This window comes from Dryobates pubescens, chromosome 13 (genome assembly GCF_014839835.1).
Source record: "Dryobates pubescens isolate bDryPub1 chromosome 13, bDryPub1.pri, whole genome shotgun sequence".
Classification (NCBI taxonomy): domain Eukaryota; kingdom Metazoa; phylum Chordata; class Aves; order Piciformes; family Picidae; genus Dryobates; species Dryobates pubescens.
In genome coordinates this window covers 1,655,224-1,681,798 of record NC_071624.1, presented here as the reverse complement: position 1 = coordinate 1,681,798, position 26,575 = coordinate 1,655,224, and the positions used below count along the sequence as shown (strand labels likewise).

The 26,575-nt window shown below is 41.6% G+C and overlaps 1 protein-coding gene across 1 annotated transcript; it reads left to right on the top strand.

Moving 5' to 3' along the window:
* The first annotated feature begins 9,863 nt into the window (after positions 1-9,863).
* On the top strand, positions 9,864-25,365 carry PXYLP1 (2-phosphoxylose phosphatase 1). The gene is given in 6 exon segments (XM_054166589.1): positions 9,864-9,989; positions 10,698-10,824; positions 21,945-22,084; positions 24,425-24,574; positions 24,577-25,167; positions 25,170-25,365. Coding segments are annotated over 6 exon segments (1,290 nt in total). The 5' UTR covers positions 9,864-9,892; the 3' UTR covers positions 25,355-25,365.
* Positions 25,366-26,575: the final 1,210 nt, after the last annotated feature.

Here is a 26,575-nt window from a genome sequence, read left to right as displayed (position 1 = left end):
ACGTTTGGATTTCTCCGAGTGGAGGGTTGCCGGTCACCGACCAACCCCTCCCCCCGCCGCTTTCTGAATTAGTTTCGATTCTAGGTTCTGTGAATTGTTTGAGTCAATTGCCCACATTTAAACATTCTGTAAACATTGTTTCACTAACCAGATATTGATACCTGTGAAGGGTGACTGTAAATACCCCGTTACAGAGTTTGTAAATAAATTTAACATATATTTTCATTGGGGTATCTGGGGTTTCTGAGGGCATATTCACAACATTACAACGCTTGTAAAGATACAGTGAGTGTTATAGAGTTTTATTAAACAAAATACATCACCGAATAGAAAATTTTGACAATTTATTAAGTAGCAAGGCAGGAGCAAACACAGCGCTGGATGACAGGGGAGTCTCCGCTCCGCAACTGCCGCACTTACGTCGAGTTCCCGTCCCCCTTTATAACCTTTCTCCTCTTGATTGACGCCCTCCTTCTCGAAACTTCATGGCTCTACTCTGCGCATGTGTATTCAGTCTCTTCTAGGTCTCCCCTGCCTCCTGTTGGTGAAGATCGGCAGTCCTCCTCAGCTGTTCCCCAGATGACAGCCTTGGTCCCGCCCCGTGGGCGGGCCCATGCACACAGAGCAAGGTTTTATGGACAAAACTAATCAGATGGACAAAACCAATCGGGATGTACATCCCACTCTATCACAATTCCCCCTCTGTCTTCATCCTGATTTGTTTTGTCCATTATATAACTCCAATAGCCTCATAAAACGGTGGCCTAATATAATAACATAACCAGCACCCTTCAAACCAGGGCACATTTAACATCTGATTACAATGGTCAGTATTAGTCATAACCAAAGCCACTTGTAAGGACTGTAAGGGTCTACAACATCAAAAATCCACTCCATGGTCCTGCTTTAAATGATTATTAGGGGTTCTTGATCTCCACTATTTTCTACTCCTCTGCCTCACTCGTCGACTCGGGTGCCTCGAGCCACGAGGGGTGTCATCTTCTCAGCAGCAAGAGTATTCTTCAGGAGTCCCCAGAATAACTGTGTTATTTGTTACAGAGGTTTGAGGATTATGGAGGGATTTTCTGGTTATGTCACCCTTTGCCCTTTACAAAATATTAGATTTCAATGTTTTAACAAATACAGATGGGATTTGACTCACGTCAGTTCTTTTTCTTATGTATAGTAAGCCGCAAGTCCCCTGGTCCTCGGGTTACTTGCCACTCTGGTCCTGAATCAAAGGCTTCCTTTTGGTCTGGTCCCCGCACTGGTCCTTTAATTCTGCTAGCATGTGTCCATCCCTTACAAGGTAAGGTCCCTCCCATCGTGGAGCTAGGGTAGTTTCTTTCCAAGTCTTAATCAGTATCCAATCTCCTGGTTGGATGCGGTGCATTTTAGGTCCAATGGGGCCCTTTGTGCCAAAGCCCCTTTCTTCCACAATTGTTCTCTATACCTCATCAAATTTGTTATATAAATGTTTAAGTCTTGTTATTTTAGTACTGGATGATAGGTAGGGCATTCCATACAGCATTTCAAAAGGGAAAAGTCCCAGATCAGTTCTAGGCTGTGTTCTAATATTCAACAGGGCCAGAGGCAGACACTTTAGCCATGACAATTTGGTTTCCATCCCCATTCATTCTCTCTACTCGTCCCGAACTCTGTGGGTGCCATGGGGTATGGCGATACCATCGAATTCCCAAAGCAGCCATAGTTTCCGTACACAAAATGCAGACCTCTGTCTGAATCAATAGATTCCACCACACCATACCGGGGACTTGTATCGCCCACTCTTTGGTAGTTCAGTGAAATCTACCTGTATCTTTTTGCTGCTGGCCGCCCTCCCTTCAGGGGTTGTCTAAGGCCAGCCTTATTAACCTTCAGACAGGTGATACATCCCCGTACTATTTGTTTTGCCAGATCATCCGGCCCAAAACACATGTATTTTATAGTAAATTGATCAGCAAGTGCCTGCGACCCCCAATGAGTTGTGCTGTGTATCTTCCTCATAATACCCATAGCAACTGGTTTGGGTAAAACTATCCTGTCACTACCCGGAAGCTTCCATTCCCCTTTTAGGTTTTCTTGTAAACCCATTTTAAAACTGTACAATTTCCATGGAGGAGGTTCCTCTGTCTCCGGGGGCCAATCCTCATATCCTGGATCCTTGCATACACAGTCTACAACATCTCCCGCAGTTCCCGCACCTTATTCCCTGCTGTACGTGTAGAGTTCAGCAATTCCCGATGTATTAGGCCCTTTCCTTGTGACTTTATCAATCCTCTTTCCTCCCAAATCTTTATGTTCACACAGAAAGAGGTCTTCTAATTACTGGGAATGCACCCGATAGGGAACCAGCTTCCACTTTACACTGATGATGTCAGAGGGAAATATTCTGCTGCTGTTACAGAAAAGGTTAAGGCATGCCACTATCAAGCTAGGGCGGTTACCTCCAAAGATAATTTGGGGGAGTCAAGCAATATTTCTCCCTGCCCAATGCTGGGTTAGTACCCCATACGCAGTTCCATCTTCTATATTTACAAACAAGTAAAAGGGTCTCTTTGTATCCGGTAAGCTCAATACCGGTGCATTGACCAAATCCTGCTTCAATTAATCCAAACTGTTTTCATCTTCTTTACTGCATTCCAATAATCCTTCCTGATTTTGTTATACAGAAACTTTACTTTTGCACTATAATTTGCAATCCATTGTCGGCAGTATCCAACAAGCCCTAATGATTGCCTCACCTGCCTTTTATTTCTGGGAGCTGGCATCTCTAAAATTCCTTTTACCCTTTCGGGGTCTATCTTCTTCTCCCCTTTTCTAAGATAATGCCCTAGATACTTCACCTCTTCCTCAACAAACTGTAATTTGGCCTTCGATACCTTTAATCCCTTTATACTCATAATTCAATAACTGAATACTTTCCTCACGGACGACTTCTTCTGTGTCACCGGCAAGGAGTAAGTCATCTACATACTGGATAAGAACCACCCCTTCCCTGGTCTGGTATTCCTGTAAGATTTGCTCCAAAGCTTGTCCAAACAAATTCGGGGATTCTGTAAACCCCTGGAGAAGCACTGTCCACCTCAACTGCTGCCTTCGATGTGAGATAGGGTCTTCCCATTCAAAGGCAAAATAATCCCTAGTTCTTTAGCTACCACTGGAAAACGAGCAATGGTTCTTTCCCTCAGGGGAAACAGGGTATTGCTTTACAGAGGTTATATTCAATTTTCCAACACTTTCAGGGGTGTACCAGACCTCTGGGTTAATCCTCGCCTCATCCTCCACCCTTAAGGGGCAAAGTCTAATCTTTATTTCCTTATTCACTACCTCTATCTTAATACCTAACTCAATAATTAAATCTCTACCTAGCAGATTAAAATCCGCTTCTGGAACTAGCAAAATGTTTCCTACTCCTATCTATTAACACATCCTTTATTCCTGAGACCATAAAGGGTTTGCCCTTAGCTCCCACTACTTGAGCCCCTTCCTTACTCCCTTTTGGTAATTTTTGCACAGTTGATCTTTCAGTCCCCGTGTCCACTAAGAACTCAACCTCCTGTTGCTGGGGACCGATCTTCAATTTTATCAAGGGCTCCTGATGTCTCTGGGTCCCCAGCAAATAGAGCCCCTGACCCCTCTAATCTTCCTGAAACTCTTTTTCACGTCCTTTTTCCCCACAGTAATAACACACACTAACTTCTCTCCTTTCTGCCGACATTTCCTTTCCCCGCCTTTGTCCCCCACCCGATCTCGTCCTGTAAGAAGCTCCAGCCTTTTCAGCCTCCTTAATCACCGCTATCATTATCCTAGCCTGCCTGCACTGACTCTCCTCGTCCCGTCTTAAAGGTGTCTGAGGGGGAGGGGGCGGGCGCCGGAACGCTCTTAAAGCGGCGATGGCCGCGGTGGGGCCCACAGGAGAGGCGCTTGGAAGGGGTTTAAGGAGAACCAAGCTGGGGGGGGGTTATTTGGGGGAGGAAGAATTAATGACTCCTCCTCCTCCTTTCTATGTTTAATCTCTCACCTCCTGATTTACCTGAGTTTTATCATTCACCCACAGATTAAGTCTCAGCTTCACCCAGTCTTCCGATGACCCAAACATTGGCCACAAAACATTTGGGGAGATTTCTTTCCCTCCCCAAATAACAGCACAGTAGTGAATATTTTTTTCCTTCGTCTTGTTTTTAATATTTGGGTAATGTTCCCAATTTTCCAACATGAATCCTAACGGACTGTCCCCGGGTATCGGGGGAAGTTCTATAAGGGTTAAGGACTTGCTCCTCCCCTGTCCCATCTTCTGGAGTACCCCTCAATCAATCGATGTTCAGTCGCTTCCCCTGTTTCGTGGCTCACGCTCTCACGAGCAATGAGAACCGCACTACTGAGGGTCCACACTCGCTTGGGGAATCCGAGCTGCCGGTTCCCCTCTCACACTCACACACAGTCACTGCAACTCCAGGATCCCTGACCCAGACCGAACGGTTCCCGCAATTACTCACGCATCCCGCGTCTTCGTCCGGACCTTTGTGCACAAAGTTTATAGGGTCTGCCGGCTTCCCTTTGCTCCTGTACCTTGAATTTAGGTTCGTCGGTACAACCAGGGTGAGATTGGACCACCAAGGCCACTAAAAAATCAAGTGGGGCGCCTCCTTGGAATGGTCACAAGCCCAACCACTTAAGTTGCATCCGAGTCACGGCACCAAATTTGTTATAGAGTTTTATTAAACAAAATACATCACCGAATAGAAAATTTTGACAATTTATTAAGTAGCAAGGCAGGAGCAAACACAGCGCTGGACGACAGGGGAGTCTCCGCTCCGCAACTGCCGCACTTACGTCGAGTTCCCGTCCCCCTTTATAACCTTTCTCCTCTTGATTGACGCCCTCCTTCTCGAAACTTCGTGGCTCTACTCTGCGCATGTGTATTCAGTCTCTTCTAGGTCTCCCCTGCCTCCTGTTGGTGAAGATCGGCAGTCCTCCTCAGCTGTTCCCCAGATGACAGCCTTGGTCCCGCCCCGTGGGCAGGCCCATGCACACAGAGCAAGGTTTTATGGACAAAACTAATCAGATGGACAAAACCAATCAGGATGTACATCCCACTCTATCACAGTGAGCAGAGCAAAAAGTCTGCTTTTAAGTCCTTTAATTTCTTTGGGTTTACCTATGTATTTTCTGATTTCTATTTTGACTTGAATTTCAGAAGCCATTCTGAGTATTTTGGGATGCTAAGGACAGTCCTAAGGAAGAGAGGCAATGACATGCACCTGAGGCTCTAGATGATTGTTTCTATTATTTAGTCTGTTAAAGGGGGGAAAAAAAGAAATCTGGAGTGATGGAAAACAATTTTACACATTTCCTTTTCATATCCATTTGAGAAGCAAGTGTTAATGAATTCCTTGAAGTAAGCGGAGGAGGGTGTGCATGTTCCAGCAGCAGAGAGTCCTCATCCAAAACGTGAAGTGTTTGCTGTAGACTGTTAGATAACTGAACAGGAGCAACTGTTGAATTGTCTTGAACTCTGCTGTATGAGGCATGTTTTTGTACCATTCTCAGCTGCTGTGGATGAATAGATCACTGAAGCCAGAGGATTTGCAGTCCATGTTCCTGAGAAAATACTTCTTGCCATGTTTCTTCTACTGTGTTGAACACTTAGTGTAGTTGGCCTCTGTTTGTGTTCAATTCACGTGTGAAATTTGCCAAGTGTCTCTTTTCAGTCTGTGACCGTTTGAGGCTGTGCCTTTAAGGAAGGGGCACACTGGCTAAATGTTTATAAAATATTTTGGTATTCTAAACGCATTTCATTGGCCAATTAAGGTCCAGGTGTTTAGTTCATGTTTCAAACAATTTTAACTTGATGGGTCACTGAGGAGAGTTAAATTGAAGTTTGCTTAATTTTATTCTTTCAGTAAGGCTTCAGCTTTTTTTCCTAGATAGCTTCCATGCAGCTTCTTCACTTTAAAAAATCAGATTATTAATATTAGGGAATAAAAATACTTATTTCCTTTTTGTTGTCAAAGTACCTCTGTGATATTATATATGCATCCTTAATAGTCTCAGTGTTGGCAGAGTTTCCAGTTAGATCACCAAGTGGGTTTCAGATATATTTTATTAGCTGCCTTGGCTGTGGGAGATGCACATAAACATCTGTCTTATTTCTGGTTTACATTGTTGCATTCCTGTTATAGTGAAACAGGGACTTTGAAAGGCACACTGGTGTAAAAATCCTATGCTGAAACTGCCTTAATCAAAGATTGAAGTATGACTAGATACCTGTTGGCAGGCTTCTGTTTTGGGCAAGTGTATCTGCGAACTAATATAGCAAGTCATATAAAATAATGTAAAGCTCTAAAATGTGTAAAAAGTATCAGAATGAATTTTGATACCATAATGATTTACAACTGAAAGAGTGGAAGAGAGTTTGGAAAAAAGATTGATTTCAGCTCCATATGATGATCTGTGTCAGCCCAATACTGTTTGTAGGAGTGCTGGTTAGGTATGGACAATACTACCTGTTATGACAGCGATGGCAGCAGCAGGGGTTGCTGTAATGAAAATTGTTAACGAAAAGCTGAGAGTTGGTCTTTAATGCTTTCTGACTATGAAACTTGACCAATAGACCTATAATTTGCCATTTATATTCATTAGGCAACTAGTGTCTTGTAATGCTGTTTATTTGCAGAGTCCAGCAACTGTTATAACATCATTAGGCTTTGGATTATACCCCAAACACTAATTTATTGCAAGTCCCCTTCAAGTTATCAGCTTTGGATAGATACTGCCAAGGCTCTGTGTTACTGCCATTTTCTTGGTCAGTGGTTTGCAATGTCCCACAATAAGATGAGCCTTAGCGTGGAAGGAGTGAAGAAATGAATCTGATGGATAAATGCTGGAATGGCAGCTGAGCTCTGCAATTTCAGTGGCCACAGGCAAAGTGACAGTTTGATGTTCTTGCCAAGCACGGTCCTGTGGGCAGTTGTGTGCAAAAACCAAAAGGGCTGAAGGAGAAGTTAAAGTCACTGCACTTTGTGGGTATTAACCATGCCAACAGCACTAGCAAGAGCATGGAAAATGCTTGAGTTCTGGTTTTGGCAGGCAAAGACAAAAATATTTGGACTGTAGTGTATTGTACTGTAAGCATGAAGAGTCTGCATTAGATTAATGGCTATGTGCTCTTACAATCTTTGTGTGTATCGCTTCAGTTTGCTGTCTTAGTTGGTTTTCCTTCTACAGCTGAATTGTGGAAAAAATCACCTCTAAAGATAGGAGTGGTAGTCAGGGTGCAGCTCGCCCAGAGGAATTAGTAAAATTGTAATTTGAAATTTGTTCTCTTGCCTTATTTTTATTTATTTAATTTGTCCCCATCCTTTTCCCCCCCCTTCTCACTGGAGAAGTCTCAGAGGGGTAAAAATATGAACACTATCTCTCATTTCACCTTTAAATCTTCTTGTTCAAACACTAGAAAATACCGATAGGAAAAACAACATAGGCATTTGCTAATTTGAGTCTTACAAGACTATACTTGTAATAAATAGTGCTTTCACATCAAGTCAAGGTAAAGAGACATTGTCGGTACAACTCTGGTCTTCATAGAATCATAGAACTGTTAGGGTTGGAAGGGACCACACACTAGATCAGGTTGCTCACAGCCACATGCAGCCTGGCCTTAAAAACCTTCAGGGATTCAGCATGGTTTTACGTGTCAGAAGATTTTGTACGGGTATTTATTTTAATTTCCCTGCTTTTGTGTAAGCTTTAGTTCCATTTCTTTGTGTCTGACAGTTTTCATGGTACTCTTGGTTTCATTTCAACAAATATTTTGTGTTTATTTACTTTAGATAAGTCAGAGTATTTCTTGCTGCTGAGGTAGTTGTGTAGGAGTGAGGATTCATAAGGGAAATGATGGGCAATTCAGCCCTGTGGTGAAGGCACATTATGCATTATACTGAATCTTGTCCCAGCATGTGGACAAGTTCTCCCTCCTTCAGGAGGAAGAACAAAAGCCAAGGCATTAGCCAGGCCAGCACGCACTCAGCGCATGCAGTGCTTGTGCAAACGCCAAATATGGCAGAATTCTAGCTTCATGCTTTCTATAGGCTGAAGCTAGTTGTTTGTGAGAGTGCCCATTGGTCAAACCCAGCCTCGAGGGACTCTATTACCCCAGGTGGTAAACAAGTTGCCCCCTCTTCCACTTTGTCTCTGTGCTTGCTCGAGAGTGTAACTCTGAGCCACAGCCTCTGCCATCGAGTTTATTGTTGTTTAGCTTCTGTAATACATGCACGCATACTAAAAGCCTCTGCATAGTGAGAAGCTGCCTGGGGAGGTGGTGGAGTCGCCATCACTGGAGGTTTTCAGGAGGAGACTTGATGGGGTGCTTGGTGCCGTGGGTTAGTTGTTTGGGTGGTGTTTGATTGGTTGATGGGTTGGACGCGGTGATCTTGAAGGTCTCTTCCAACCTGGTTTATTCTGTGTATGTATTCTATGTATTTCTGTTTAAGCAGTTGGAAGATTATCTCCACAGAGGAAGGATGCTTCGCTGAGCCCGAGTAGCCCAGCGTCGCCACAGCCAGTCGTATCGACCGGGAGAGCCCACCATGCCACCGGAGGACTGGACCAACCCCCGAGGGTAAGACCTGCCCAGTTGCCGGGGAGAAGGGATTTGATCGAGACCGAGTCCACAGTTGCCTAGCCCCGCCGTAGCAGGAGAGAAGAGCGCTACGTGTGCTGCTCTGAGCCCTGTAAATATCAGGGAATACTAAAGCATTGTTCGTGCCTATACTGCACCGAACCCTGGGACCGCTCGGAGCATCCTGCTGTTCCTTTAAGCTCAGTAAACGAGAAGCCGCCTGCCGGCAACCGTCGCCCCGCTCTGTCGTGCGAGCTGATTCCCGAGGGCTGACCCGCAGCTTTGCTCGTTGCCGTGTTCTCCGAGCCCACCTGCCGGTAACCGTCGTCCTGCCCTGTCGTGCGAGCCGACACCCGAGGGCCGCTCCTACAGACTGACCCCGACCAGGACCGAGCCCTGTCGTCAATTCGACTAGGAACCAGTCCAGCAACAGTCGCCATCTAGTGACCCCCACTTTGATAATACTGCTGTGTGGCCAGAAGCTGTCCGCGTTCCGCCGAGTCGCCATCTAGTGGCCAAGCAGCAGAACTGCACCCTTAGTTATACTTAATAGAAATAATTTGTAATTAGTTCAATTAAGTTCTAATTATAACACTAAGCCATTTGTGGAATCTATTTTACAAACGTGCACTAGAATATGTATATAAGTTGGTGATTCATCAGTTATTAATAATTTTATAATAAAATAATATCTTTATAATTCATATTTCATATTCATAAATTAATAACCCTCTTCACCACAAGCCCCTTCAATCTTGAGTACTTTGTTTTCCCAGTAGTTTACAATCCCATCATCACAGCTGTCTTGTTTCTTTTGCTGAAGTCCTTCAACACCAGTTTTCAAGCTAAAGTGATGAGGGACAACTGAGCCTCTTATAGCCCTTTCCTTCCTACTCATGTTCTTAGAGTTTCATGAGAGACTGACAGAAAAGCAGCCTCAAGAAGACAGCAAAAGGCTATCAGAGTTCTACATCCAGATGCATTCCTGGAGTCTTAGCACTGACTATGCAAAAGAGCTATATGGGGTTGTCTTCTGAGCTATGTGAATCATGAAAAATTCACAGCAAAGATCTGTCATGTAGAGTGGCATCCTTTCATAGAAACCATAGCCTTTGTGCATGATTATTTTAAAAGAAAAAAGTTATAATCCTGTATGTCCTTAAACCCTCCTAAAGGAATTTGATGTGTATTTTCTGCCTTTCAGTGCATTTAATTCCGGTAAACCCCATCAGGGAAGAGGGGCTGAATCCTAAGAGCCGAAAGAGAATAATGCCTGATTTCCTGACTGAGCCTCCTGCAATAGATCCCATTTATGAAGCTCGTGTTTACTGCAATATTCCCAGCATTGCTGAATGCAGCATGGAAGGTAAGCTTGGTCAATGTGAACAGCACTTCAGGTGCTTGTTCCTGTGTGCTGTCATTGAAAACAGTAACTCTGCACTGTCAGTTCTTTGGTGCTTGGAGAAGGTACAGCAAACACCATCTGGCTGCTGAATTATAGAATCAGTTAGGTTATAAAGACTTAAGATCATTGAGTCCAACTGTTAACCCAGCGTTGCGAGTCACCACTAGACCATGTCCCAAACCATTAGGAATAGTCAGCTGGAAGGCACATTTGCTTTCTTTTCCCTGTAGTGTCTGCATGATCTGAATGATCTCCCTTCTTAGAACATCCCACTAGTGTGTATGAAATAAATTACAGACTGGTCTATCAAAAAGCTCCAAATTGGACATGCTATGAAATTCCTCATTATGACAGAGGTCTGGAAGATGTGTCATAGAAGTGAGATAATCTTATTGTGTTGGCAGAATTCAGTACTTGTACAGCTGTTGGATTTAGATGTACTATGAAGCATGTGCTAAGAAACTGAGTCTTGTACAAGTTATATTGCAAAATAAAGGTGAAATGTTTTGGGGACAATAAGTATCATTTCTGATTGGGGTTTTCTTTCATTGCAATGCCAAAGCTATCAAGCTAATTACATGTGCAAGAAGCATTTAAATGACATTTACTTAACTTTTAAAATGTTGGCGGGTTTTTTTTCTCTCTTTTTTTCTTCTTTCTTCACTTTAGGTCATACACCTCATTATTTTAAGCTTGTGTCAGTTCAAGTGTTGATTCAACATGGTGATAGGTATCCGCTATATGCCATTCCCAAGACAAAGAGACCTGACATCAACTGTATGTTGGTGCCTAGCAAGTAAAATTCTTGGCTTTTATCATTCCTGAGTGAGTGTTTTGCCTGATAAGTATTTTGTTCCTCTTTAGAAAACAATTTGCACAGCTTGAACTACATTGTGATTTCTGATCTTTGTGTGTGTTGTCATGGATTTGAAAAGCAACTCCTGTATCAGTGGTGTACGGGAGTTCCTTTGAAACAGGATCCTTTGCCAGTGCAAGCCAGAAGAAACTCTTGGTATATTAAAAAAGCAAAATCTATTAAAGTGAACCTTTAGGGTAACATTCTTCTTAGATAGGCTTTTACACATTTTTCAGAATGTAAGTGCAGTTTTTGAGTACATCTCTTCCATTTCAGCTGAGCATCCTTCCTGTTGTGTGAAAACAAAAAGGTCTCAGCTCATCACTACTTTAAGAAAACTAAGATTGGTGGTTTAGATTTTAATTTTTTTTACTCTTCAGAAATACAGGTGTGACCATTTGAGGCTGTGCCTTTAAGGAAGGGGCACACTGGCTAAATGTTTATAAAAATATTTTGGTATTCTAAACGAATGTCATTGGCTGATTAAGGTCTTGGACCCAGGGGAGCTGGGACTTTCTCTCAGTCTTCCTTTCTTCACTGTCCCTTTTGGCTGCACTGCTTCTGGGCTTCTTGCCAAGAGATAAGAACTAACTAACTAACTCCTGTAACAGGCCTCTCTTTCTTTCCTGCCCTGTTAACCGTCCTTATCTTTCTACCTCTTTTGGGGGAGAAGGGAGGTAGAGGGGTGAAGGGGGCACTGGGGGAAGCCCCTCTGTGGGGGGGTCTGGTTTCTGGTTGAGTTCATTTGCTGTATATTCGTGTATATATTGTAAAATACCTGTATTTGTTGTGTTACATAGAATCTGTTTCTTTGCAAAATATACTCTCATTTCTCCGACTGGGTTTTAGCCGTGGTTTTTTTTCTCAGTGGGGGGAAGGAAAGCAGAGCCTTTCCTTCCAAACTACCACACTCTTTTTTTTTTGGCGCCCAATGTGGGGCCTGGTAATTAAGTAATTAAGTTGATTTATTGCTTGTCTCAGCCAGAGAAAGGAAATGAAGGTACTCTGGGTTTTAGAGTATCAAAGTTCAGGGGGAAAAATGGGGGGGTGTCCATTTAGGTCTTAAAACAGAAGTTGAACAAAAATTTGTTACTTGAAAACCACCATTGAGTAGTTCCTACTTGCTGTTTAAAATTGCCCGTGAGATATTTGTGTCTGCCTCCCATTAAAGCATTATTTCCGTTTCTGTTTCAGTATAGTGTGCTTCTGCCTAACATCATGTCTTTGTAGTTTGCCCATACTTGCCTTCATACCTGAAACAGTCTGAACTGTAGACAGGGTTTGAATTTCTTCTTTTCACAGTATCACAGTATCACAGTAACTAAGGTTGGAAGAGACCCCAAGGATCATCAAGTCCAACCTGTTCCAACAGACCTCACAACTAGATCATGGCACCAAGTGCCACGTCCAATCTCCCCTTGAACACCTCCAGGGACGGCGACTCCACCACCTCCCTGGGCAGCACATCCCAATGACGAATGACTCGCTCAGTGAAGAACTTTTTCCTCACCTTGAGTCTAAACCTCCCCTGGCACAACTTGAGACTGTGTCCCCTTGTTCTGGTGCTGGTTGCCAGGGAGAAGAGACCAACCCCCTCCTGTCTACAACCACCTTTCAGGTAGTTGTAGAGGGCAATGAGGTCACCCCTGATCGTTCTCTTCTCCAGCCTAAACAATCCCAGCTCCCTCAGCCTCTCCTCATAGGGCTTGTGCTCAAGGCCTCTCCCCAGCCTTGTTGCCCTTCTCTGGACACGTTCAAGGGTCTCGATGTCCTTCCTAAACTGAGGGGCCCAGAACTGGACACAGTACTCAAGGTGTGGCCTAACCAATGCAGAGTACAGGGGCACAATGACCTCCCTGCTCCTGCTGGCCACACTATTCCTAATACAGGCCAGGATGCCATTGGCCTTCTTGGCCACCTGGGCACACTGCTGGCTCATATTTAGGCAGGTGTCAATCAGCACCCCCAGGTCCCTCTCTGTTTGGCAGCTCTCCAGCCACTCTGACCCCAGCCTGTAGCTCTGCATGGGGTTGCCGTGGCCAAAGTGCAGCACCTGGCACTTGGACTTGTTAAATGCCATGCCATTAGACTCTGCCCATCTGTCCAGTCGGTCGAGGTCCCTCTGCAGAGCCTTTCTACCCTCTAACTGACTAACATCCTCATGGAAGAACCTTTCTTGTTTGCAGTTTGCTCATTGATAAAGATCAGTTGTGATGTCGGGTAGTAGAAATAAACTGATAATGTAAACCACCAAATCACCATACTTTGTCTCTGCTTGTATACATTTATTTTGCTCCTTTTAAGTAGGATCTGTGGTGTTGGGTTTGTGGTTTCTTTTTCTGGGATTTTTTTGGTGGTTTTTTTTTTTTGGTCTTTTTATTTATCTTTTTTGTTTATTTTGTATTATTTTTCAAATTGAGGACTTCCCAGTGAACATGCTGAATTCTTACAGGTAAAAGTTTTTATTGATATTTTCTACCAGGTGTGTTATGAAAACCTCTGGGCAAATTTACACCTTCATGCTGCTGCCCACTCAGCAGTGTCAGTGGTGATTTCAGGGACTGGGGTATGCGTCTTCTCTGTATACTTGCATACATTACTCAGGGCAGGAGGCATACAAAGCAGTGTAGATATACCATAAATATAGCATGGAATCTCTTCTGTCTTTAAGGAAATGACATTTCTTTAGTGGTGTAGAATTACTCGGAATTGACTTTACTCTGCCACGCTGCAAGTGTTAACATCCTACTGAAAGTGCATTTCTCACTTATATGCATCAAATACACATTTCTTGTTTTGGTAGATTATTGAGCTGCATTCCTTTAACATTTTAGTAGCTTCTAGTCATCAGTAGCATTTATGATTTTACCTTTGTTTGAAATTATCTGTCCTTTCAGTTTTTCCTCAGTAGGCTTTTAACAAAAGATTCTCTCTGAAGAAGATAGATGGATTATGGTACCTTTACAGGTTTGTGATTAGCTGGCCTATTGCAGTTCTGTTTGAGAAAATGGACCCATTTTCATATCTGCTTGTCAGTTTCTGGCAGTAGTAATATTGCACAGCTGTAATGTTGCTAAAATATGCTGAAGTAGTATGAAAGAATAGTTGAAACTAAGTATAGCTTCATCTGATACCTGTAAAATCTATGATCAGCTTGGTTTGTCAAGCAGTGGCGTTCAATGGTCTTACCTAACATCCTCCAAGAGAAGTTTGAATTCTTTGAGAGATGCCCATCCCCAGCAGTGTTCTGTGCCTGCTGCACACCAGCTGCCTTTCTAAAATTGGATGCACACCTCTGAGACTGCAGTCAGGAGACCAAACCCCAGATATCTCTGCCATGGAGTTGTGTAGGCAATGAATTTCTTTTAACAAGATGAAAAATGAATCATTTGCTAATAGCGATGATAACACTTTTAATGACCTGCATGAAATACTAAGTGAAGAAATAGATGCAGATTCCTTCTGGAGTTCTTAAAGGCTCTGATCTTGTGATCTTGATCAGTATCAGTCACGTTGGAATCTGTGTGAGGAAACTTTATTGCAAAGATGTCAGCTGCAAGTTGTGAATAGCTGTATTTCTAAATATTATAGTGCCACACAAGACCTTAGTTTTGGATTTGTCAGAGAAGTTTTTACAGCTATTTTCACTTCAGTTTTAGGTAAGGAGTACAATGTAGGGGCCCTGCAGGCAGAGAAAACTGTCCATAAAAGGCAACAAAGTAGTGCAGCTTTTGACACTGCTACAAACTGACCATGACAAGCAGTTAAGAGGGCATAGTGTTGGGGTTTCTAGATACCCTTGACTGTAACTGATGTATAAAGCGTTAGAACATAAATGTATAGATGATATATCCACTAACTACTATTCACAGCCACTAAAAATGAGTGGAGAACCAAAAAGACCTTGTCTCCTTGAGAACAAAAGTTCGTGGAAAATAGAATCTTCCGGCCAGCTTGGAAAGGGCAGCAGGAAGGTTAAAGGAGTTGGCTCTGTGCCATGCTGTCCAGATGTGTTGAAGTTGACCTTTCTGAATGAAGCTGGAATTGTTACTGTTTCTGCCATTATTTGGGTGGAACGTTTATTACTTTAACATCAGGAAGCTATTTGCTGCTTCTGGCTGTTTGTGATGTAAATGTGGTGCTTGATTGTAAATGTATTTATGTTGAGAATATTACAAGGTGTGTAATTGCTGCCTTTGAATAGAGGGTTTCTTGCTGCTGTGTAATTAAGCTGAGATGTCTGATCGAAAGTCTGGCTTGTTTAAGCTTTCTGGACTTTTGTTTCAGATCAGTATGCTGCTCATATTCAGTCTGTTCTTTATTTGACTTGGCACTCAACTGATGGAATTCATTAATTAAGCAGATTATGCTACAGCCCCATGGACCTCTAATGGGTATGCAAAATAGCCTTGAGGTCACGATTCAGTATTGTGAATTATGGATTGTGACATAGACATTTGGAGTGAATATAAGCAAATGGATTAAATGCATTTAAGATTTCTTACATCTAAAGCTTCAATTAATATTATTATTTTCATTGTTCTGGATGCGAATTTCCAAAGGGAACCCAACAATGGTTGGTTTGGGTTTTTTCCCCCCCCAAAAAAAAATTATGTTATGAAAATCCTTTCATTGTAGTGTTTGCTTGTGTGTGTGTGTGAAATTAATTAATCTCCCATTTCTTTTTCCCTTTGTGTCTTGCATCTGTAGTAAAATCATATGCAGTGTTTCTTCACTCGGTATGTGAGACAGAAGAAATGCATTTTGCAAGATGCTAAAATCATTTCAGAAGGCTGATATAATTTGCTAGTGTGCTGGGTTAATTGGCATATGCTCTGAGGCATTTTGAGAGGTGTTGATGTTAATCATAAGAAGCTTAGTGACAAATATTTGAATTTTTCTAGCTCTGTATGCATGAATGGAAATTGACCAAGCAATAAGAAGAAAAAGTGTGAGAGAGGCAAATTATTGTCCTGTGTGCTAAAGGAGGTGTAGCTTTGACTTGGAGTGAGGTCAAAGCATGATCCAGATGAGAATCTGAAGATTCCTTGGCTGAGGTCGTCTCTGACTTCTTTAATGACTCAGAGCATTGAAGTAGACTAAATCACTATAGAGTTTGCTGTAGAAATGTGAAAGCTTTAAGAGCTTTATGAGTAAGTCCCAACAGTACTGATGCTGTCTTAAGGGTCACTTGTTTAGACTCTTGTAATCTGTTGTTGATTTTAGTGGCTCCTTCCATTCATTTACCTTCTAAAGAGGAAACAGTGTAGTCCTTTGATCTAACACTTTTTTATCTACTTGGACTTCATGGAAAACACATTTTGCTTTTAGTTGAAGTTACAGAATAATTGTTTTTAAAGAGAAAAGGGACTTGCTTTTGGTGTAGTTAGCAGACAGCATCTGGTTTGATATGGTTACAGAAAGGCAAAATTCATTTGTGAAATGCTTGATGTCTGCCTGGCACGGTCACATTTACTCACTGAGTGTCACTTTGAGGGTTCTGCAGCTCCTTGTGAGAAGGCTGGTCCTCTTGGCTTTTGCAAATTCTGCATTTTCTAATGAAAGTGACATGTACATAGATAAAGCTGTTTGGGAAGTGGAAAAAAAAATCAAAAAAAGGCAATATCTCATTTTTGTCTATATCAACCTCCAAAAGTTCCTTCCTGAGGGATATAGGTCTCCTGCAGAACTTGAGAGCTGTGAGAGGACATCACTGTACAGTAACAGATAAATAAAACTTCTAATCTTTCTGAATTCTGCAAAGCATCCATGGTCTGCCATTAGTTTTCTGCTTGAACAGTTTGAACTGTTAAATAAATTACTCTTAGTAATTGATCTCAATAATTAAAGTAGTTCTTCTGTTGCAATTTCTCTTTCAATCATAACCTTGACCAACATATTTTTTTTGTCTATAGCTTTGCATGTTATGGTGAAAGTACATTATTGATGCCACCCTTGAATTTTTATGAAAGTGTAAAGTGTTAAAACGTAGTAGTGTTGTCAAGAGAATGACGTTAAAACGTAGTAGTGTTGTCAAGAGAATGACTTTTCACTTCTGTTTCTTAAATTCTGTTCTGCATCTTAATTAGATCAACGTTATAGACTGTCCCAGTCCCAAATTTGTAGGTGGTTCAAAAGAGTATTTGGTTTAATGAGTCAGAGGACAGGTTCAGTGCTGTGGTTTGTTTGCTGTCAGGTTGGTGGAAGAAATGTGGCTTACACTGTACTTCGTTTTACAGCACGAGGAGGAGAAATAAGACAATAGTTCAGTGGTCCAATAGCTTAGATAGGAAAGACTGTTAAAGGAATCACAGCCTGTTCCAATTGAGCAATTAATTCTGGTAAAAAGCAGTCCTTATATGACTAAACAAAAGGATTGGAGGGGTGGGGAATTTTAACCAAAATTAGCTTTGTTTGGGCTGATTTGCATCTTAGGTCTGGAGAAGGAACAAAACTCTGTAGATCTGATTTCTATTTATGTTTTAATTCCTTAATAAAAACAGTTTTGGCTCATAAGAAATTATTTCAAAAGTAGACGAAATAAGTCAATAGCATTATGTTCCTGAATGGACCCAAAACAAGCAGCCCTGAGAAGCAAGGATGGTTTTCTTTTTGCTCTCTGAATTAACTATTAGGTCTACCGATGGTCTTCATGCTGTGATTCTTTCTATTGCTGTTGTTATTATTGTTGACGTTGTTATTACAAAGGCAATTAGCTCAATGCTCCAACCTCTTACCAAAAGAGGCTTTCACGCACTCGAAGAGTCTGAGCATCACTTTTTTCAGGGGCAGAAAGCCCCAAGGTCTTCCACAGCACCTCTGAAGCTAAGATTTCAAGGTCAGAATTTTAGTTAGTGACATGGGGGTGAGGTGCAAAAATGTCCTATACTGAAGTTTCTGTGCTGCTTGAGGCTTATCTATACGACATGTTTGAATTTAGTGCTAAGCTGCATGAGTTGTATTTCATATCTGTGCATGTAGGTAATAGATACAATAAATGTATTTGCTTGCATGTTTCTGACACAATATTTTGTGCCATTACAGTCAAGCCATCCAAAATCTCTCAGGAGATTTTCCGAGGTATCATGTGCACGTGCCCACTCTGGTACTGTATTTCTCACTTTGCTGAGCTAATTTGGAACAACCAGCAAGTTAGTCTTTGTTTCTTGTAAAAGAAAAAAAAGGAAAAAAATTCAAATGCCTCTGCAGGTTTTGTATCTAAACTCCTCAAGGAAGAAGGAAAATGTTACTGAAGGTTGTCAGCTCAGTTGCTTGCAGCAATACACAAATAGCTTACAGAGTAGCACGGTGTGGTTTCTTCCCCTGTTTCTTGCCTGTTAACTTTTATGGAAGTAAAATTTTATGATTATTTCAGTCTTTTCAACTACACAACTGAGTAATTTTCTTTGCTTCCTGCTCAAACAGCCCCAGCAGTCTGAGCGGTGTTGCCTAGCTACTCCATCTCCCACGGCATCTGTAAATTGGCCAATTCAACAGGAGGATTCATATTCTGAAGAAAAGAGAAACGGTGGGGCGGGTGCAGCTCGCTGCAGAACTTGCTAATGAAATAAACAGGTGTTAAGAGTTAGGACTGGGCTGGCTAAGAAACCAGTGACAGACACTCTCTAGGAAACTTCCCAACGGGAAGAGAGGGGAATTAGGTAGAGAGACTGATGGGTTGGGAAACAAAGCTAAGTCAGCTTTAATGAAAGTAACAACAATAAAACGAAATAGATAACAAATATATGCCAACTAATGTTGAACTCGACCACTGATGACATCACCATCACCACTGGTGTCATGGACATGAACTGGGGAAGTCACAGACTGGACTCTGTGGTAGATGGGAACTGGATTCAGGAGCTCATGGATCAGGATCAATGGCAGACACCAGCCACTGAAGAAGGGGAAAAGAAGGAGAAAGAGGAGCTTCACCCTTCTGATACCTCGGCTTTATTTTGAATATGACGTGTATGGAATGGAGTACCTTGTTGGTCAGTTCTGGGTCACCTCTCCTGTCTGCTCTTTCCCTCAGGTGCCACCTTTTACTTAGAGCTCCCCAACATAGTACACTAGATTTAGTGGTGACCTTGGTGTGCACCCCAGTCCTTGCTAGCAAATGCCAGCTATCTGTGTTGTCACTGATAGAGGCAGCATCTGTCTGTGACGACATGCTATGAACTTCAGAAAGTGCCATCACTGTGAAGAGACTGAGCTGAAGAGTAAAATAACTGAACAGAATTAGTGCTGTTCTAGCTGAGACCAGGACAAGAGGGTTTAAAGAAGATTGTGACTGACAGTTGATTTGTGTTTAGAGGTTTTTTTAAAGTGCAGAGTTTAGAATATTGGTAGCTCACCCTGCTATGTCTGTAATAAGCTTAAAAAGCTATTTGCTAGTGGATTTAATATAATTTTCTTCACTTAATTCTTCCATTTTCAGACAGCGCTGCTGAGCTGTGAAAACAGTGAACTGTACAGAGTTCTGTTACAGGAAGCCTCCATTGCTTTAGGAAGGAACAAAGCCTTTTCTGTGTACCTCTACTGGTTAAATGTTGATCTTCATTTATGTTGTTAAAATTGCAATGTACAGAAGTTAGGAATTTCATGTCATAAATTAACTGGTTATACTTTGAAGTAAACATGAAAATACTGTTTTGATTTTTTTTCTTCCCTCTTTGCATTCTTTTTTAAACTGGCAGTTGTACTATAGTTTATCACAACATTTTCATCCTGAGATTTTTTGTTTTAATTACAGAATGTTAGGGGTTGGAAGGGACCTCAAAACATCATCTAGTCCAGCCCCTCTGCCAGATCAGGTTCACCTATACTAGATCACATTCAGTTCAAGCTTTATGAAATGGTGAACTCCCCTTCTATTGACAGAGGCACACCTGTACAGTGACCTCCTGTACAGGCATGCTGTGAACACAGCTCTGCAGGCGGTGTTTTCTGACATTTAAAAATGAGTTCCTCAGTTGGCCCTTTTGTGTCTTTGTCCTACTCAACTTGGGAGTCCAGGCACTCCTTCCTACCTCGGTGTTATCACTCACTCTTGTGGTCATTACTGCTGTGGAAGGTTTTTTTGTATCCTGAGCTTTGTGGCTCTAGGAAAGCGTAAATATAGAATAAACACAAAGCTCAGACTTCTACAGAAGTTATATGACCAAATTTATCTTCTTTTTAAAATATACTAATTTTTTGTTGTTGGTTTTGAGCAACAAACTATTCACTGTATTCAGCCTGCAAGCCCTGTTACAACAAGACCCATCTGGGGCAAAGCTGAGTTATCAAAGCTTCTGTACAGAAGTAGAGAGGTGATTGTGTGACGCTTGTTGAATGCTGGCATTTAACAAAAAATCCCTATAACAGTGATGTATTCTGTTTCAGAAGTGTGATCATAGTTTATTTTTTGCAGGTATCAATCCCTTTTGATGAGATAGTTTGGGGACTCTTTTGTGTGTGTGGTTTCCTGAACAGCAGTACAACAGTGAACAGAAACTTCAATGTATGTGAAATCTGCACAAAATTTTAGGAGATCTCAGCATTCTTTCATTGGCTTGAATTCTGTTCTAGCACATTAAGCTGGACTTTTCTTTGTGTGTCTCTTTGCCAGTTGTTCCTTCAGTGCAAGTCATGGATAAAAGGCTTACACTGTATTTCATTTTACAGCCTACAGAATATAAATACAGCAGTAATTCAGTGGTCCAATAGCTTTGACTGTTAAAGGAATCTCAGCCTGTTCAAGGCAGTCCTTAAATGAATAAACATAAAGACTGAGGAGTGGGGAATTTTCACCAAAATTGACTTTGGTCTGGTTTGCAGCTTAGCTCTAGGGGAGGAACAAAACTCTGCTCTAGATCTGTCTTGTATGTATGCTTTAATTCTTTAATAAAACAGTTTCTACTCACAAGGATTACTGGAGAAGAAAACGTCATGAGTAGAAAACACGTATCAATAACATGATGTTCCTGAGTGGTTCTGACACAAGTAGTCCTGAGAAGTGAAGATGATTTTCTTCCTGCTCACTGAATTAACTATCAAGTCTAGCAATGGTTTCCATGCTGTAATTCTTTAGTAGTATTATTAAAACAAAAGCAGCTAGCATAAAGAGCAAACCTCTTACCAAAAGAGGTTTCTGCACACTCAAAGCATCTGAGCATCACTTCATCTAGGGGCAGAAAGCTCCAAGGTCTCCCATAGCAGTTCTGAAACACTGACCTTGAAGTCTTGAAATCAACTAGTCTCATACTGGTGAGGTGTAAAAATGTCCTGTATCAAAGTTTCTGTGCTGCTGTGCAGGATTTGAAGCTTTGCTGTATAATGTGTTTGAACTTAACGCTGAGCTGCACGAGTTGCATTTCATGTCTTCGCACATATATAGTAGACGGAATAAATGTATTTCCCTGCATGTTTCTGACACATGTTGTGTCTCTCTGCCAGTTGTAACCATGGCTTGCATCATTAGGGTATTTTTTCTGTTTAGGTGTCCAGTGGTGGACTGTTTTTTCCTGGATAATAGTACAATACTCAAAACAATGTCTTTCAGTTTTAATGGGGCCACTGGATACTACTTTCCAGGCACTGTTTAACTGAGGCTAGATATACTATTTGATCTGAGGCCCAGAGTAATTAGAAGTAAAGGCTGAGATTCTATTTAGCATTGTACATGACAAAACTTGAGGGTGTCTTTCAAGATCTACTTAAAATCTTGGTTAATTTAACCCCTTTAGATTGTTAGTGCTTTTGCCTGTGTTGTCAAATTCATTACACTATTAGTGATTGTATTAAAACCCAGAAGTATCTTACAAAGTGACTTACTGAGAAGCAGCATAATTTCAAGATGACAAGACATTGATTTCTCCATGGCTCTTTGACAGTTAGGAAGTAGTTAGATTTCTTTGCAAATTTCTGAAAGTCCTGAGTAAGAGCAGATGTTGTCTCAATGGGAAACAATGTCACACCATGAAATTTCTGAGCTGACTTACTTGGAATATTTGACTGTCTTGAGCCGTTTTCCCATAAGCCTTTGGAAGTTTTCACATTTTGCTTTGTCTCTCTAGGAAACCTTCTCATCCTCAGCTTGATGCTTTCATTAAACATATGTCCAAAGGCTCTGCAGCCCAACTGGATGGTTCCCTGAGCAGCTTGCCACGTTACCCTAGTCATTCCTTGTGTGAAATGGGAGAGCTTACACAGACAGGTGAGTTTCCATGGCAGCTCTTTGTTTTCTTTTGCTGCATTGAGTACAGTCTACAAGAAGGGATCTTCTGGTTTTATTTATATTTAAATAAAAGCTTCTTATAAAAAAAGCATTTATAATGTTGGTCATTATAAAAGACACTGAACTGCTGGAACAGGTCCAGAGCACTGAGAGAAGGGTTGTGACCTCTGCTAGTGAATGTATTGTTCAGTTTATCTGCACCCAAAGGATGGGGCAGATGGGACATAACTAGGAAGTGTCATCAAGGATTTGACTGTAAAAGGAAGTGTGCAGAGAGGCAGGGACTATTGTGGTGCTGGGGTACTGGAAATACTAGAGACAAAGAGTTTGAGATTGGAGAGGGAAACTGGAAGTAGTGCTGGACCCAGAGCAGTGATAAAAGGCCATTTTGGAAAAGATCTGGGACTGGTGTAAGCAGGCAGTAGAGAACACGAGGGGAACCAAATGTAAGACAACAGAAGTAGTGGAGTGCAAGATAAGGAAGACAGATGCATAGAAACAAGTTGCCAATTTGTAAGAAACAGATTTTCAGAGATTCCAGAGTGCTTGGAATTGTTTGTGTTCTCCATGCATAACCACTGCCTGAACTGCTATGAACTGGAATCTGTGTGGGTGTTTGCACTTATTTTTCTCTATGCGTTTATGCCAGTGCATCAAAAAGGAAAATACACGAGTGCTTTCCCAGAAATGTGGAAACACAACAGGTTAGAAATGTGGTTGTGAGTTAGTCACATGGATTTTTACTTTCTTTCAACATTCATTAATTGGAAAATTCACGTGAATAATCCTTTTCTGTTCAAATTCTAACACTAATCTGTTCCCAGTTCTTGCTTTTACCTGTGCTGTTCTTCTAATCTTAAATACTAATTACTGAAAGAACACGTCATGGTGGCTCTGGGTATTCAGTGGCTTTGGAGACTGGCTAAGAAAAAATGAAAGTAGTAGTGAAGATCTGGGAAGTCAGTGTCATTTTCATCTTGCCAACAGCCTTTCAAGGAAACTCCTCTATTGTTTAGTCTAACTCTTGCTTGTCAAATCCTTGTATGTTTTGGGATCCCATCAGAAGAAATATTTGTGTTAGGCCATCATCAAGTCTTGCCAAGTAACATCAGGAGAAATCTAGTTAGGCTACCAAGAAACTCCTAACAGCACATTGTGTGTGAAACTGACTCCAACAGCTTGTAACTGAGCGTGTATTTGTGATTCCTGTTGCCTGTGGCAACTTCTGTAGATGTTCTAGTGCATAAAGGATTCATGCATGTTGTTTTGCTGCAATAAGAAGATAGCACAAGCAAGGTGGATTTTGGGTTAGAGGTTTTGGCATGCATAGAAGAACATACATCTTCTACCTTTTCAGCTGGAGAAAAGCAGAATCTTAATGTAAAAGTTATCATGCACTTTGAATACTTCCTGAAGGAAGATAGAGAAGAAGTTCTGTGTAATTACTACACCTCACCATGCTGTCTTGTGAGTTCACACACTAATTTCCATTCTGTATATTCATTTCCTGACTGCTGGCAGTTTTACTGGCTGCCATAAATGTATAGGGACCATGGCATTCACTGCTTGCCTGAAAACCTGCCTGCTGTGTACTCTGGATCCACTTTCATTCCTGTCTTACTGTTATAGTCATGTTAGATCAAATCAGTCTGTGTCTGTAGTACAAAGAACAACTATTAAACCACCAAGGTTTTTATAGAACCAGCTTTTGCTTTCTGTATCATAGAGTCATTTTGGTTGGAAGAGATCTTTAAGATCATCAAGTCCAGCTGTTAACCCAAACAGTGTCCCTCAGCATCACATTTCCACATCTCTTAACTCTCTCCAGGAATGGTGATTCCACCACTTCCTTTGGCAGCCTGTGCCAGGGCTTGACAAACACTGTAAGGAAGAATTTTTTCCTAATATTCAACCTAAACTTCCTCTGACACAGCTTGAGGCCGTTTCCTATTGTGCTGTTGCCTGTTACTTGGCAGAACACCCCCACCTTGCTACAACATCCTTTCAGATAGTTGCAGAGAGTGAGGAGGTCTCCCTTCAGCCTCTGTTTCTCCAGGCTGAGCAACCTCAGTCCCCTCAGATGCTTCTTGTATCTCAAATTAGCTCCCAGAATTGAACAGATACAGAAGAATAGCAGGTATCATGTATTTCTTTCAGTTTCCTAGTAGGCAAGCACAGGTGAAGTTCAGTTTTGAAGTTCATAACTTTTCAACCAACTGTTAATTTATCAGTAAGACTGTTAGCTGTGGCTTTTTTATTTCTCCAGACCTAAGAAGAGTATAGTCATGTGTGGTAATTTCTTTAAAAATTCTCTTTCAGGGGTAGTGCAGCACTTGAGAAATGGACAACTACTGAGGGAAATTTACATAAATAAGCATAAACTGCTGCTGAGTGGCTGGACAGCAAAGCAGCTCTACTTGGAGACAACAGGGAAAAGCTGAACCCTGCAGAGCGCGTTGGCACTGTTCTACAGTTTCTTCCAGATTTTGACTGGAAGAAAATTAATCTGAGGCATCAGTGGAGCACCATTTTCTGCTCTGGAAGCTGTGACTGTCCTATGCGAATCCACTACCTAGAAGAGGAGCAGCGCAGACAGTACAGTTTACAGGTGAAAACCAGTGATTTGGAGAAAATCTGCGTGGATATGGCCAAGACTGTGGGCATTCCCACCAGGCAGTTGAGAGCTTCGAACCCAATAGTTTCTCTCTTGTGCTATTTTTGCCACAATGTCAGTTTTCCGTGTACCAAAACTGGCTGCATTTCTATGGAACACTTCCAAGTCATCAAAAGACATCAGTTGGAGGATGAGAGAGAAAGACAAGAAAAGAAACTTTATTTCTTGTATGCACTGTTGGCTACTCATCCTCTCCTCAACCAGACTGTCAGTCAGCTGCAGCGCATTGCAGAAGGCAAAAAAGAGGAAATATTTGTTCTTTACTCTGCACATGACGTCACATTGTCACCTGTTCTTAGTGCCTTGGGCATCACAGAGGCCAGATTTCCTAGATTTGCTGCCAGGTTAGTTTTTGAGCTGTGGCAGGATGGGAAGAGACCCAAAGAACACTTATCTGTATCCTGTATAATGGCGCTGATGTCACATTCCAGACCTCCTTTTGCAAGGACTATTATAAACATTCCAGCAAGCCAATGTGCCCACTAGAAAAAATTGTCAGCTTTGTCAAGAGGGATATGTTCTTAATTTTTAACAGCACTAGTTACTATGATGCATGTCGCAGAAGACCACTGTAGAGAAGCAAGGTGGAAAGTTGAAGTCTGTGTTCTGGTTGAGGCACAGTTCAGGTCTGTTAGTTCTTGTACTGGGATATGTAAGTACAAAAGGATATTGCTTGCAACAGTCTTCAAATAGTTTTATTTTCATTCAGGCTGCTGCTGATCTCCAATAGAAGAACTGAGGGAGTATCTCTGTGTGTGTGCTCACAGATGCTGTGTTACCTGTAATGATAAATCCGTGGGCTACTGTAATCTGGATGTTGCTTGATGAAGATTGAGAGAGCAGAGGCTTTTGTTTCTCTGTATTTCAGAGCAATACTTGGATGACAGAAGTTTAAAACCAAACCCATTCTTTTCCTCCCCCCCACTGTCTCACATTCATTGTAAGCAGTTTGTATCAAGGTCTTTATGAATTCCAGGTATCTGCATTAAACTGTTTGTGAGGAATTCTAGAGGGTCCCTACTCAGAAGCATTTTAGGGTTTAGGGGCAGGTCTTTGAAGCAAAGCGCATGTATGCATACTTCCTGAGCATGTCCAAATGATCCTGTGCCTTTTTAACCTCACAGACCTATAAATACCTGGCTATTGTTGCCAGTGCCAGAGAAGGGTGTACTGGAAAATTGATACAAACCCCTCTTCTTTAATCGCACTTTCAGCACTTTGAATAGTTCAGACACAGTCCAGAAATACGTAATATCTTGTGGCATGACAATAGAGAGCAAACACTAATGTTGCTACTAAACCTGAGTGAGAAGTTAGGATTAGAAATCAGTTTTATGGTAAAGTGTTGGCTCTTTCCCTTTGTTAACATGTTCAGGCTGCTGTGCTGTGAAACATACCAGTGTTTTAGGAGTTTGATATAGTGATTGCTTGAGACAGCTTGACTAAACACTAAGAGAATTTTGTAGCTGAGTTAGTATTTTTATGGCCTAGGGAGCTCTTCTTTTGTAAGATCAGACCTGTACATACTGTACTGTGTGTATTTATAACACAGTAGATCTTTCTTACTTCTTTAGTTAGTCAAGACTTGTGAAGCTGATTTTTAGACATTTCTTCCCCTTGATCAGGATGTTTAGACTTAAGAGTAAACTGTCTTTGATGGTGACTTGACATGTAGATACGAGAACTTCAGACTGCTTTCATCTCTTTAGGAGTAAATTGAAAACTAATTTTTTAATAGACCTAGGAATTTTGTAATGGTGAAGGTTTCTTACACCTCTAGGAATTATTTAGTCTGT